The following is a 15,212-nucleotide window of genomic DNA, read 5'->3' on the forward strand; positions in this document are numbered from 1 at the left end:
TATTTCTAGATTTATTTCACCTGACTGGGCGGATTTTAAGAAGTTCGCTTATTAAAGACCAGTCCATCTATAGACAGGAGTTTTGGGATAAACTCATCGATGAAATGTCCCGTTATTCGCCTCAAATCAAACACTCAGTTCTTTTGTATATGCGTTTCTCTAATTCTATGGAAATTTATCCCTTTCCGAACCCATTGTATAAAAAAAATTAATCAACGTGTGATTGCCGGTGATCTCAAAAGATCATATTAGGATGATTTAAAGGGTCATAGCCTTTTTAGCTAACTGGATGAATCAAAATATGCTAACAGGTGTTAATGAAATTGACAACTTCGTGGAATGTGGAAGTCACTCAATGGGGATTTTCGTTTATCAAAAAAAGAAATTTTAGCTTTAAATCATTAAAGAAACAGATTCTTACATAGTTACTCGTGAATTATCGGATTTATGCAATCTCGATAGTTAAATTATAAATTATAAAATTCTCGCCAAGGCTCGTACTTTAAAATTGATAACTTAACTATCTCGATTGGATAAAACCGATAATCCACTAGTAGGAATCTATATTTAGCGACACTGATTGGTGATTAGAATTCAATATTAATTATAACGGCAATCATCCTTATCACACACATCTTCAAATAGACTGTCCTTATGCAAATTATAAAATAAGATCCGCCCGACCAGTTGAAATAAAATTGCTAATACATCCAATGAATGTTATGATTGTGCAATCCCAAAATATATCGGTAGATATTATCGTTAGAGTGTAAGACCATAAGTTTTCATATCTGATTAGCATCAATAATTTACATAGTCGTGATTTGTTTTACCATAAATTATGTCCAATCGTTAATTTCTAAGAATAAATCTATTCAAAGGGTTCAATACAACGTATACTGAAATGCCATTAATAATCAAATACTAGTATATCAGTATGGGTTATCAACTTACTCTCTCAGTAACCTATAGATATAACATTTAATTCCTGTTCAGCATTTACACTGCAATGCATTCATATTTATGGTCCCGAACCCAACTTTGTTGTTGATTTTCAAAACAAAATTATAATCCGTGGAACTGAAGGATATTCCACGACAAAAAAGACACGTCGGTTGATCGGAAATTATAGTACCATTTTTCCGCCACTAGATATTTCTAATTTATAAAGTTAACAATGTACTTACCCATTTCAGCGTTATCCAGCAGCCCATTATAGAGAGTGTTGCTCGTTTTTGCACTGTATGTTGTGAAAAAATTGCTTGTTTTATCAGCTTCGTAGAATATAAAACCCCCTGAAATAAGAAAATCAAAAGTAACCTCTTCGCTGTAAATCAACTTGAAGGATCGTACTTTGCCCTTTAATTTTTAACTTTTAAATATAGTGGGACTTGGATCGAGAGTTGTCTCATCGCTACTTAACTACATCTTCCTATTTGTATTTAATCTTTTTTTTTTATTAATATTTTGACACAATTGTCTTCCAGAGGCGTATTTAGGAGGCCAGGGGGCCCGGGCCCCCCTTTTCTGATAGAAATTTGGTTGCTTATAAATGGAATCACTGAAGCTTGACCGAAGCGGGCCCTCTCTTAGGCAGTCAGTGGGCCTCCACTTATGAAAAATTCTTGATCCGCCACTGTCTTCTACATGTTAAATGCCAAAGCGTAGAAAGATCGATCTCGGGACTTTAGGTATACGTAAATTGTCTAGGGATATCCCGATGCATATTCATTTTATAATTAAAAAGTATCGATTTCCGTAGTAACTAAATAGATCTCATTTACATTTTTAATAATGCGCAAATCACGCTACACATTGTTATACTTAAATTAACTATTAATGTTGTGCGAAAATGAAAAAAACAACAACACTGTGGCGTGCCTAACATGAGTCAATTTGATATTCTCATAAATTAACTGACAAGTGCATGCCATACACGAGTTCCGATCAGTTGAAAGCTATAATGAAAGAATATTAGTGTATGCACAGGCACCTGTCACTGAAAGATAATGAATGAAGAGAATCTCTGAGATCCCCTCTGGAATTTTAAAAATAGAAGGAGCGGAAGCACGAAAAGACGAAAGAATGGAGGGTCATGGGCACATATAATAGGGCTAAGATGGGATTACTTAATATACTTTAATATTTACAGGTGCCTGTGAAGGGTATACCTGAATAAGATAACTTATATATAGCAACACAGCCAAAGCATCTGAACGTCAACACAACTTTTATGATATTCAAAAATAGACTAGCGTTCATTTGTCTTGATCAAAATCATTCCGAGTTTAGCTAATATAAATACTATAAATCTGGGTTCATTGAATATGTCAGGGTTTATTGAATATGAATACGTAAAATAATGTTCTCCTCAAGCTAAAAATAAATTGGTCTTTTCTCAGGTGCACCTTGGTCCTTTGTAGACCCTGCCCTATGCCTACCTTGGTCATTCCACATCCCTGGGCCACCAACCATAACCTCATCGTCAATCTGACAAATAAAACAGATACATGATTGTGCAATATATCTTTTGCTGAAAGGTGTGAAACTATCGTCAAGAGTCGCACAAAACCGTAATGAAATTTTGTCGGCTGCATATCTCAAGTCAGATATATTAACAATTACAAAAATAGTCGTATATGCAAAAATAAATTTAAACTTGATTTTTTATGGAATGTCTAGCATTCGAACAACAACAAGTCATGTTAGATTATGCTTTCAAATTATGTTCGAATTTCAAATACCTAGCTACAGAAATATTTTATTTGGTATCTTTCGTGGTAAATTTGAAATAGATGCAATATCATTACATTAATTTGTTATAAATATTTTACAATAAAAAAGCAACTGCTATTAATATCTATGGCTAACTTCATATTATCAGTGTTATAATTGTTTCCTTATAACTGTCTTCTATTCCTTTATCGACCCATTGTTTGTTCTAAAAAATTATTCGTATTCGTAAATATAACTATAATGGCGTAATAGCAATTTTATAAAGCTTTTGAATTAACAATCGAAAACAAAAGCTGGTGCTTTTCTACAATAACAGTGAACGGTTTAGATTTTATTTATTTTTTAAACATTATTCTTTTTTTATCGAATCTGCGTAAGATAAAAATACAGTGTTTAATTTGAAGGTTAGCAGAACATAAATATCAATTAAACTAGAGGCTCTAAAGAGCCTGTGTCGCTCACCTTGGTCTATGTGCATATTAAACAAAGGACACAAATGGATTCATGACAAAATTGTATTTTGGTGATGGTGATGTGTTTGAAGTTCTTACTTTACTGAACGTTCTTGCTTCTTACAATTATATCTATAATGAACCTGCCCATTAGTAACAGAGAAAAATATTTGGTAAAAATTTACATAAATTTACCGAATTAATGAAAATTGTTAAAAATTGACTATAAAGGGCAATAACTCCTTAAGGGGTCAATTGACCATTTAAGTCATGTTGACTTATTTGTAGATCTTACTTTGCTGAACATTATTGCTGTTTACAGTTTATCTCTATCTATAATAGTATTCAAGATAATAACCAAAAACGGCAAAATTTCCTCAAAATTACCAATTCAGGGGCATCAACCCAACAACAGGTTAACCGATTCATCTGAAAATTTCAGGGCAGGTAGATCTTGACCTGATAAACATTTTTACCTATGTCAGATTTCCTCTAAATGCTTTGGTTTTTGAGTTATAAGCCAAAAACTGCATTTTATCCCTATGTTCTATTTTTAGCCGTGGCGGCCATCTTGGTTGGATGACCGGGTCACGCCACACATTTTTTAAACTAGATACCCCAATGATGATTGTGGCCAAGTTTGGTTTAATTTGGCCCAGTAGTTTCAGAGGAGAAGATTTTTGTAAAAGCTAACGCCGGACGACGACGGACGACGGACGACGGACGACGGACGCCAAGTGATGAGAAAAGCTCACTTGGCCCTTTGGGCCAGGTGAGCTAAAAAGGTTGTCATAATAAATTATATTCAAACAAATCGCGTGAGTGTGTCCCATGTTGTAATTGATATTGGAAACTTACATCGGTTGGTACAGCAACAGTTCCAATCAGAGCCATACCATAACTGTATCCGTTGCTATAGTAACTATTGTATCTTATTCTCTTATCTGTCTCGATTGAGTTAAAATTGTGACTTATATCATGACACCGCCCAACAGGTCTTTCTATTCTATTCGATTGATCACTCAAATCTTTCCATAACTGAGCGCAAGCCTAAAATGTAATACAAACTTCTTGAATTTTTTATTAATTAACGAATGCTTAAAATATTCATACAAACTGAGCAAACACAAAGTGAGAACATACCAGAAAAATAAATACAAAGTAAGCACATGCCTGAAATGTAAATACAAACTGAAAACATGTCTGAAACATATATATAAACAGAGCACATGCCTTAAATGTAAATCCAAAGCACATGCCTGAAACATATATTAAATACAAACGGAGCACATGTCTGAAATGTAAATACAAACTGAAAACATGCCTGAAACATAAATACAAACTGAGCACATGCCTGAAACACAAAAACAAACGGAGCACATGCCTGAAACATAAACACGAACGGAGCACATGCCTGAAACATAAATACAAACTGAGCACATGCCTGAAACACAAATACAAACGGAGCACATGCCTTGCTGAAACATAAACACGAACGGAGCACATGCCTGAAATGAAAATGCAAACGGAGCACATACCAAAAACATAAACACATTCAAACTGAGCACATGCCTGAAATGAAAAACAAAGTGAGAACATGCCTGAAATGAAAATGCACTGAGCACATGTTTTAAATGAAAATACAAAGTGAGAACATACTTGAATTGCTGTGTGAGTTTTTTTTCTACATTTGCTAGAGGTAGGCGAGTGTTGATATCTAACAAAACGTGTTTGACCCCGCAGCATTTTAGCGCCTGTACGAAGTTAGGAGCCTCTGACCTTTGTTAGTCTTGATTGTTTTTTCATTTAAGTTCATTTATATGTTTTGGAATTTAGTTTGGCCTTCATTATCACTGAACTAGTACATTTGTTTGTTTAGTGGCCTGCTGAAGCATGTCTTCGGGTTCGGGAATTTCTTTCTGTGTAGATGTACCACTGGTGGCATTCGGTTGTGTTTACTCTTTGTTGGGGTTGTTGTCGCTTTGACACATTCCCCATTTGCATTTTCAATTTTATTGAAACATAATATAATTTAAAGTCCTTGGCTGAACTGTAATTACACATTAAGAACATGTCTGAAACTAATAAATGAATTGAGTGCATACCTGAAATATAGATACAAACATTCTCAAACAAATATCACTGTTTGTTCAAATACTTCATTTTCATTTTATTTAACTAATCATCTTATCAATTTATTTAGATTGATATTATTTAAATTGTCATGTTTAATACAAAAGAAGTATGTGTTATAATGGTCAAAGAGACAACTATCCACCAAAGTTCGGATGAAGTGGGTGTAAACATCTTTAGGCAACCTTCAGCAATGAGAAAATCCCATAAAATATAATCAGCTATAAAATATCCAGCTAAGTTTGTAGTATGTTTTTAATGAATTGATAACAAAGTCATAATTTATACCTAAGAAAACAATATTCGAATATTTAACTGCACTGTTGAATTGGTCACCTTTTAGAATTTGGATTTGGTACCCAGCTGTTTTGATAAAATTTCTTTTTATAATTTTACAAACTAAGTAAACTTCATCCAGCAACGACCAAAAAGTATCAGATTGTGATCACTTGTTTTTCTCTTCTTGCTTTTTAAATCTGGACAAACATTCTCGTCATAATGTTGTTTCACGTTGATAACGTTGATACTTTTGTCCAGAAACTTGAATAAACGAATAATGCATAACATCGCACTTTAGCGTGACCCATCGCACTTTAGCATGACCTTCGCGTTATATGGCGTCCCCAACGCACTTTAAAGTCCTTTATAGCAAATTTACAGATCTAACATTGTTGGGTTGATGTTTAGACGAGTTGTATATTCATTATGTACACAGCCATGTAACACCATCATTGATGGCGATCCGATGGATACATCTGTTGTAGAGTTGTCACTGACTCAGACGTACTTATGAATATAATTATTTTCTGTGACTGTATCTTACATTAATTTGTAGATCCTTTCCTATAGATAATTTAGCTGATCTGTAAAAATAACGTCTTCATGCCTTATATATCATGTACTGTAGTACGCCGCTAGATTAAAACTGACGTGGAAAGGTAACACATGGCCAGCGAAAGCTCTTTTTTTGAAAGCCCAGGTGGTCGTGTGGTCTAGCGGGACGGCTGCAGTGCAGGCGATTTGGTGTCACGATATCACAGTATCATGGGTTCGAATCCCGGCGAGGGAAGAACCAAAAATTTGCGAAAGCAAATTTACAGATCTAACATTGTTGGGTTGATGTTTAGAAGAGTTGTATATATATATATATATAATTATTTACCAGTTTTTTATTTCTAGTAGATAAATGATTTCTCGTCTACTTACCACAATCTTAGTTGCAGTTCTGACGATGCTTCCTCCTAAAAACTGGTTGTCTTCTTCGTAACCATAGTAACCTGATGGCCGTGTTCCTTCTGCAAAATAACATTTTATATATCGTAACATTTTTTTTTTTCAGTTTTCATATATCAAAATGAGGGGATGTGATGTGATTGCCAATGGGTCAAATATTCACAGAAGGTCAAATGAAGGATGTGAGCAATAACTATAGGCAACCGTACGGGTCGGCCTTCAATATCGAGAGAGACAAAATACCACGTATAGTCGGCTATAAAAGACCCCGACATAAAAATAGGAAACAATATGAATTCGAAACTTGTTGTATAGAATTGGCTCAAAAACACAAATGTAAAAAATAGAATTGGTCCAAAGACACAAGTGTAAATAATAGAATTTGTCCAAAAACACAATTTTAAAGTAAAGAATTGTCCAAAAGACACAAGTGTTAAGTATAGGATTGGTCCAAAGACACAAGTGTTAAGTATAGGATTGGTCCAAAGACACAAGTGTAAATTATACAATTGGCCCAAAGACACAAGAGTAAAGTATAGAATTTGCCCAAAAACACAAATGTAAAAAATAGAATTGGTCCAAAGACACAAGTGTAAATAATAGAATTTGTCCAAAAACACAATTTTAAACTTAAGAATTGTCCAAAAGACACAAGTGTTAAGTATAGGATTGGTCCAAAGACACAAGTGTTAAGTATAGGATTGGTCCAAAGACACAAGTGTAAATTATACAATTGGCCCAAAGACACAAGAGTAAAGTATAGAATTTGCCCAAAAACACAAATGTAAAAAATAGAATTGGTCCAAAGACACAAGTGTAAATAATAGAATTTGTCCAAAAACACAATTTTAAAGTAAAGAATTGTCCAAAAGACACAAGTGTAAATTATAGAATTGGTCCAAAGACACAAGTGTTAAGTATAGGATTGGTCCAAAGATACAAGTGTTAAGTATAGGATTGGTCCAAAGACACACGTGTAAATCTAAAACCTCGGCGGTTTATAAAAGTAAATATAGTCTACAGATATTTTGTAACTTGGCATAAATCAAACTGCGATCATTTTCAAATAAAGAAAGACTTGCTCTTGTGAAATTGGAACAATTCAAATTATTTAACCTTCTTCTTTGACACAATTTGGAAGCATTTTATATAGTGGTCTCGGGTTTTTATAGATTTAATTTAGATCGTTGGTTTTGTTGGTGGATAGTTATCTCATAGGCAATCCATCTACATCGTCTTATCTTTATATTTAAGGTTAGTGCTGCTTTTACTAGTTCATATGTTGACATAAATACTGGATGAATGTCTAAGCTTGATTACGCGCTATGGTAAGTTTCCCAGCTCAGACTGAACATGACAAGATTGTAAATCCCTCTGCGTCTAGTACTCCAACTGCCCGGAGGAACACGCACCAGAATTTATTTTGTTATACCAAATCTACCCTTGGATAGAAAATTAAACCAACATGTGGACTGACACATAAATATATGGAAGTCAGGATGGTATATTCATAATGAGAGTTACGGCCAAAATTAGAGAGAAACAGGGCAAAAATAACGGTAATAAAATTAGAGAAAAATGGCCTAAAAAATAAAGAATAAGAGCCTAGTAAAGACTAACAGAAAAATGGGTCCAAAATTAATAAATAGACAAAAAGGGTACTAAAAGATGAACTATATGAATAGAGATTAATGACGTAAAACAGTTATAAACGTGATACATCTAATTTTATAACTCTGTTAAAAGTTTGAGAGTTGAATGTAATTTATGTATAATAAGACTTTTGATATAAATATAGAAAATTGTGTGTTTTATCATAATTAGGGTTGTAAATTCTCAAAAATACCTTGTTTGTGTTTGATCAGATTTTCTTCAACTTTGCAAAATAAGGGAAGACAACTCAAATAGATTAACTTTTAAAAAAAAGCGTATGAATTTACTTATTTTGACCTGTAGCAAGAAAACAAGTGCGGTGACCCAATTATTTCTTTTTCTTATCTGAAAGCATATTATAAGAGCAATCTCCTTACATTTTATCTTAAAGTTCTTATAGTACGTTTTCTTTTTATCACACAAAATTTGATTTTCCATGCAGTATCTATACAAAATCTGACAATTTTGCACAACTTGTAGCGTGAATAAAAGTCCCGTGACCCATACTTGTTAATATCTTTTTAAAAAAAAGCATGATAAAAACTTCATTTTGACAAGTTTTTTAAAAAATTCTATCTATTTCAAGTAAGACGCCCTAGCCACCTTAAAATCAGCTAAACGTTTAAATCATGTTCTGTTCCTAGCTTCTCAATGATCAAAATAGTGTTAGTCAACCTGCTATGATATATCCGCTTAAACTTTTCCAATAACGTGAGCAATTGAGGTTTTTAGAAATTTTGGTCAAAGGGTCGTACTAGATATTTTTTTCAAAATTTTAAGAAAATTAAATGAATCGAAATATTTTTAGTCAATGTACAATGTATTTGGTACACGACCATCTTAAAATCTCCTCAAATCCAGACCCCCATAAATGTGATATGGCCTACCATTAGTCCGTATGATGAATGGCTGGCAAGACTTTGTGTTCTGCAATAATTGACATCTATAAACATTTCCTGGGTTTCTTAAAAACGTCGCCGTTGTCATGTTGTCTCTGGGTGCTCCAACAATTACCCTGAAAAATACAAACAAGTCTTTTAAAGGATAAATTCTGTCAATCTTGGCTTTATTATGGCAACCATTTTTTTTCTTATATGTGGAGGAATTGTAATAGAAATACCGGCCCTCAACAGGGACATTTTTGTATAGTTGCATGATACAAACATGTACATGTGTTATAGAACAAAATAAAATTTCATATAAATATAGAAATTACATCCCCACTGAATTGATCGTTTTAACTGACAGGAGAAAATATTGCCCCCCATTTGATGACAGTCTAAAATGACATAGGTACGGATGTTAATAATAAAAGAGATTTAAAAATTTAAACCTATATATTTTATTTTAATTGTAAATTGTTTCTGTTGTGAATAGTTGAAGAAAAATAAAAATGAAAAGTTCTTTTGATCTTTTTTATGTTACTTTTTTGTCGTTAAGGTTGCCTGTGGATTTGTGTTTTGTACATGGAAATTGCTTTCCGTTTCTTCCTGGTTCATACAAAGCATTTAACTGATCACGTGAAAACGATATTTTTCTAATCTCAGTACGTTTATGTTTCTGAAATATATAGATATAGGAAGATGTGGTGTGAGTGCCAATGAGACAACTCTCCATCCAAATAACAATTTAAAAATTAAACCATTATAGGTTAAAGTACGGCCTTCAACACGGAGCCTTGGCTCACACCGAACAACAAGCTATAAAGGGCCCCAAAATTACTAGTGTAAAACCATTCAAACGGGAAAACCAACGGTATAATCTATATAAACAAAACGAGAAACGAGAAACACGTATATATTACATAAACAAACGACAGCACAACTACTGTACATCAGATTCCTGACTTAGGACAGGTGCAAACATTTGCAGCGGGATTAAACGTTTTAATGGGCCCAAACCTTCTCCCTTTTTCTGAAACAAATGCATAACATCACAACATATAAAAACATACGATAAAATATCAATTAGCAGACTTAACTCAATCAAAAAACGTATGATTACACAAAGAAATAATAAATTTGATCTGCGATATCTGAATACAAATGCACAGTTAATTAAATATTAGAGACAAACAGTCATGACCAAAAGGCTATCAAACAAATTCAAACACACTGAGAAATATTTAACCAATCAATGTTCACTTTAGAAAAAAAACGTTTTTTTATAATCTTGAAGTTTATACAAATGTTGTAAGAATAAGTGAAAAATTGAAGATATTACAAATAATCAAAGCTGGTATACAGCCAAGATCCATAAAAATAAAAAATGACAAAAAAGCATTATAAACAGTATCAACAGGTCGAATTAATGTTCATGCTCATGTCATTTTGCTTCTACTAAGAAATAGAACAGAACTCAGTGTTATATATAAAATAAAAAAGAAGATGTTGTACGATAACAAATGAGACAACATCAATTGACACAGACATTAACTATAGGTCACCGTATGGCCTTAAGCAATGAGAAAAACCCATACCGCACATTTAGCGATAAAAGCCCCCGAAATGACAATGTAAAACAATTCAAACAAGAAAACTGACGGCATAACTTTTGCAATTAATATATGTAACACAGCAACAAACGACAGCCAATGAATAACAGGCTCCTGAATTGGGACATGCAAATACATACAGAATGTTGCGGGGTTAAACATGTTTAATTATTTCGCTCCCAACCCTCCCCTAACCTGGGACAGGGGTGTAACAGTACAACATATAAAAAAACTTATCAAAATCAGTTAAAAAGGCTTCACTGAATCAGATGGATATAAATAAAAATACATATAACAAAAACACAGAGTAGACGTGACCAGGTACTTGTACATCCGAACAACAAGAAGACAAGATGCATTTTTTGTTTTATAATTCTTATTAATCTTTCAAACAAGAAAATGCCTGTATCAAGTCAGGAATATGACAGTTGTCCATTCGTTTGAAGTGTATGAGATTTCGATTTTGCCATTGATTACAGATTTTTCGATAAGAATTTTCCTCGGAGTTGGGTATCTTTTGTTTTGTTTCTTTTACAGATTTGGATTTGTTCCCCTTGGTGCAAATTTTACCAATTGTAGGTTTGAAGATCTTCTTATAAAAAAATCCAAATGTTTTGTATAATTACTAATAATGAGTAACTATCTATAGCACAAAAGATCAACAAACATGCATATTTTTTGGTCTGCACGGAGTATATATCACACACTTGCTTGTAAACAGGAAAAAGTGAAAGTAAATTGTTTTTTTTCGAATGTCTTAGACTAGTTATGTTAACCATACAATTATATGCACACCTCCCCCTTCAGTTTAAACACCACCACTATCATAACCCCTAACTATAACCCCTAACTGTGTTTCCCTAGTTAATCTGCAGCGATCATGTTATTCAAAGGATGTATATATTCATTAATCGTTTAAGAGGAATGTACATACCATCCATTTGGAGTTGCATTTTAACAAGTTTTAAGTAGATTCTTTTACCGAAATCAATTCCCGCTTTACTTTAACAAAGTGTTTATATCAGATATACGTGAACTAAGTCAAAAGTGACATCCTATAAGGTCAATACATTTCAGTAATTGACAACTAAAATTGAAAACGACATCATTTACATTTTTAATGGCTTGTAGTTGTTTACTTGATCACCTTGATTCCCAGGAAGATACAATGAAGCCTGAAATTGCATTTTTATTAAAATAATTTAGTTGATTTTATCATCACCAAAATAGTTATTGAAGGTTAATGTGTTTTACACCAAATAGGTACATATGTATACTATCTGTAACTAGATTTACTGTTGTCCCGTGTGTAGCTTATGGATAGGATATATATATATGTTCCTGTTTGTTTCGGTTATTGTATTCTATTCATTTTATATTCAAGTTAAAAATATTAGCTATGTTGTTCTTACACAATTGTATTTGTCATTAAACTATTCAGGAATATGACAGTTGTTATCCATTCATTTCATGTGTTTGGGCTTTTGTTTTTGTAATTTGCTTAAGGACTTTCCGTTGAGAAATTGCATCGGAGTTTGTTTGTTTGGTTTTTTTTTGCTGCCATTATATAAAGTTATTGAAAAAGCAGAAAACTTTGGTATTGTATTAGTCAATGAAATAACAAGTTGAACCAATTGAGATTAAAACAACAATACCACAAAAATTGTTGGACTCTAAATTGTCCCGAGTCTATACAGCTCCTTTTGCAGATGCACTGTTTAGTACTGAAGTTGATAAATTATAGTACAGTACAGGACATGTACTTGAATAACATAGTAGTGATGTAGTACCTTCACACGATTGTACTATTTCAGTTCCATAACTTTATAGTACTATTATGTATATGCAATTTTGAAGTATCCGCTATGTACCTCCTTAGAGTAGATCTATGAAGGAACAATAAACATATAGTATTTTATTACTATGATTTGATGGCACCTTTCACTGAAAACATAATGATGGAAAACTACTGAACTGGTACAAAAAAAGGTTCATACCATAAATGTACAAGACATTAAAAATATTTTAAACTGTTACTTTTAACTTGAATTGTGAAATTATGGTTCTTAAATAATACATAATTAAGACGTACTGCAAATCGTACTGAAAATGGTTGAAATATTTGCCACTGGACGTTAATCAATCAACACTAAATGAATAGTACTATAATAGTATATAAAGCTGTATAGTAGAAAAAAATAAAGAACTTAATAATTTAGGTAATTTTTTGTTTAATATTGAAAAAAATCGTAACCTGTAGTTGTATTATTTATTTATCATATGAATTTATTTTCATTCTCCTCCATGCATGTATTGTGTATAATTAGTGTATTTATATTTCACTGATGCATTCAAAAAATATTGTAAAATTGTATATTCTATAAGCTGTATTGCTTCTGAATAAAGTATTATTATTATTACAGTAATAATGTGATTAGATCTGATAAAGTTTCATCATGTCTGAAAAACAAAAAGATATTACTTAAACAGTTCTGGTGAAGTACTGTACTTCGGACATGTACGAGACGATTTGGGTGGTTTTATCCCCCTTTTTTTAAAATGTTTTTGAATGTATATGTCATTTACAATTTTACTGACATTTTATTTTTTTATGAAACGGGAGAATTATCTACAGTACTGTCACACATACCATGATCCCGCTGCATTATTAAGCAAAGTAGAAGAATATCCAAACTGAGAACCAGTCGTCCCGGTGAATTGTTCAACACTTTCTATATCAATATTAAATCCATGACAAAAATTACACAATATCAGAGATACAAGCATAAACATATACTCCATTGTTGTAATTACAATATATTTCATTAAGACTTCTCTAAAGAAAATTACATATTAAAGGATGTAACTTATAATCCTTGTGAGTTTAACTGTTTAAGGATATAGGGGTCTTAACGAAGATGTCATATTGTAGACCGGATATAAATATATTGATGATGATATTTTTTTTAAAGAGCGTTACTTATTTCGTAAGTGGATATAGATATACAATTGAACAATTAGGTGTTTTTCACCAATACCTAATAGAAATTAACATATCCTTCCTAGTTATGTTAGTAACACCCTCAATATATGATTAAAAGATTCAAGTATACGTATGTCTTATGATGGTACCATTATTCGTGTTTATCCGTCAATCAGACGACTTATTTTACAAATAACTGATATACATTCAATGTTAAAGTGTCAGCGTTACATTTGTTGTACAATAGCTTAAGTTGTTTTATTTTTATTTTGACTTTTACGGCATTTTTTTTATTAGTTAAATGCAATAATTCTTTCTCTTTGAATATTATCAATGATTGCAGTGAATGGTACACTTGGTATTGATAGTAGATAGCAAATACATGAAATGTTGTGTATATTTTTGTGAGTATAATACAGAAAAACGTAAATTATTGAAATTAACAGGGGAAAAAAACTTTGAAAAAAAAGGGCTTAAAAAAATTGTCCTGTCCTCAAGTACCTAGTATGTAAAACCCATGAAACAATACTTTGAAATTCTATTTAGTGTAAATGATTTTTCAATCTAAGTATGATCCGATGTAGTGATACGCTCCTGGTGGAAAGAATCGTGACGAGAACTTACAGCTGATTTCACCGATGAGATTGTGACTTTTTAAACTAGCCTTGGAGGTATTTACACAATCACGTGAAAAATCGGAGTCACTTAGATGTAACAAACTTCCGCAAAAACTTATTATATAAATTAATATAATATTTTTATAATTATATAGTGACTTTTTTAATTATGAACAATTCATTGAAATTGCAACATGACCAGTGACAAGTATGTCATACAGCTTGTGTGCCATGAATAAGTCAAAATTCACAGATATATGTTTTATTTATCCTCGCCAAAAATATATTCTCCATTCTTTCTTTGTTCATTTTACCATAAATTATTAAATTGTCAAATTTTTCGTTGACAAACGTTCAGTGATAATCTAAAAGTAGCTATAAAAAACAGGGGATACATGTATATTAACATGCCAATACAACTTGTCTAATAAAGTATTACATATCATTAGTCATCTGTTTTCTATTAATGAGTGCATATTTATGTCCTGTGAATTCAAGCTCCTTATAAAACCTCTATGATTTCTGATTGAAGTCATTATGTGTTATGTTATTGTACCGAATGTTTCCGTAAAAATCAAATAACTTTATATTTTATACGGAAGCTACTATACCAATCAGATTTGGATCCAGGATTCTGAAAAGAGGGCCTCCCAAACTAAACATATTTGGAGTTGTATGCGATAATGGGTTAAAAGTCGAGATTAACCATAAATGCAGCTCCGTAAGGGGGCGGAGCTCCCTGTCTCCCATAAGTCCGCTCATCCCGTCATGTCATTTATGGTGATATCAGTATATCCCCAGTCTGTATTTATGTCCTAACAAACAAAAAGTAAAATCACAAAAAAATGAACTCCGTGGAAATTCAAAAAGGAAAGTCCCTAATCAAATGGCAAAATCAAAAGCTCAAAGAC

General features: G+C 32.4%; 1 protein-coding gene across 1 annotated transcript in view; it reads right to left on the reverse strand.

Annotated features, from left to right (window-relative positions):
• LOC134707332 (integrin alpha-3-like) overlaps positions 1 to 13,581 on the reverse strand; it is a 43,331-nt gene extending 29,750 nt beyond the window's left edge. Inside the window, exons 1-6 of the mRNA XM_063567004.1 lie at positions 13,352 to 13,581; positions 9,095 to 9,222; positions 6,528 to 6,616; positions 4,047 to 4,238; positions 2,442 to 2,490; positions 1,188 to 1,295 (exon numbers count right to left, since the gene is read on the reverse strand). Coding sequence (XP_063423074.1) covers positions 1,188 to 1,295; positions 2,442 to 2,490; positions 4,047 to 4,238; positions 6,528 to 6,616; positions 9,095 to 9,222; positions 13,352 to 13,527 — 742 coding nt within the window. The 5' untranslated portion in view covers positions 13,528 to 13,581. The remainder of the gene's footprint in view (positions 1 to 1,187; positions 1,296 to 2,441; positions 2,491 to 4,046; positions 4,239 to 6,527; positions 6,617 to 9,094; positions 9,223 to 13,351) is intronic.
• Between the last annotated feature and the right edge of the window lie 1,631 nt (positions 13,582 to 15,212).

The sequence above is a fragment of the Mytilus trossulus genome, chromosome 2, assembly GCF_036588685.1.
Source record: "Mytilus trossulus isolate FHL-02 chromosome 2, PNRI_Mtr1.1.1.hap1, whole genome shotgun sequence".
Taxonomy (NCBI): Eukaryota; Metazoa; Mollusca; class Bivalvia; order Mytilida; family Mytilidae; genus Mytilus; species Mytilus trossulus.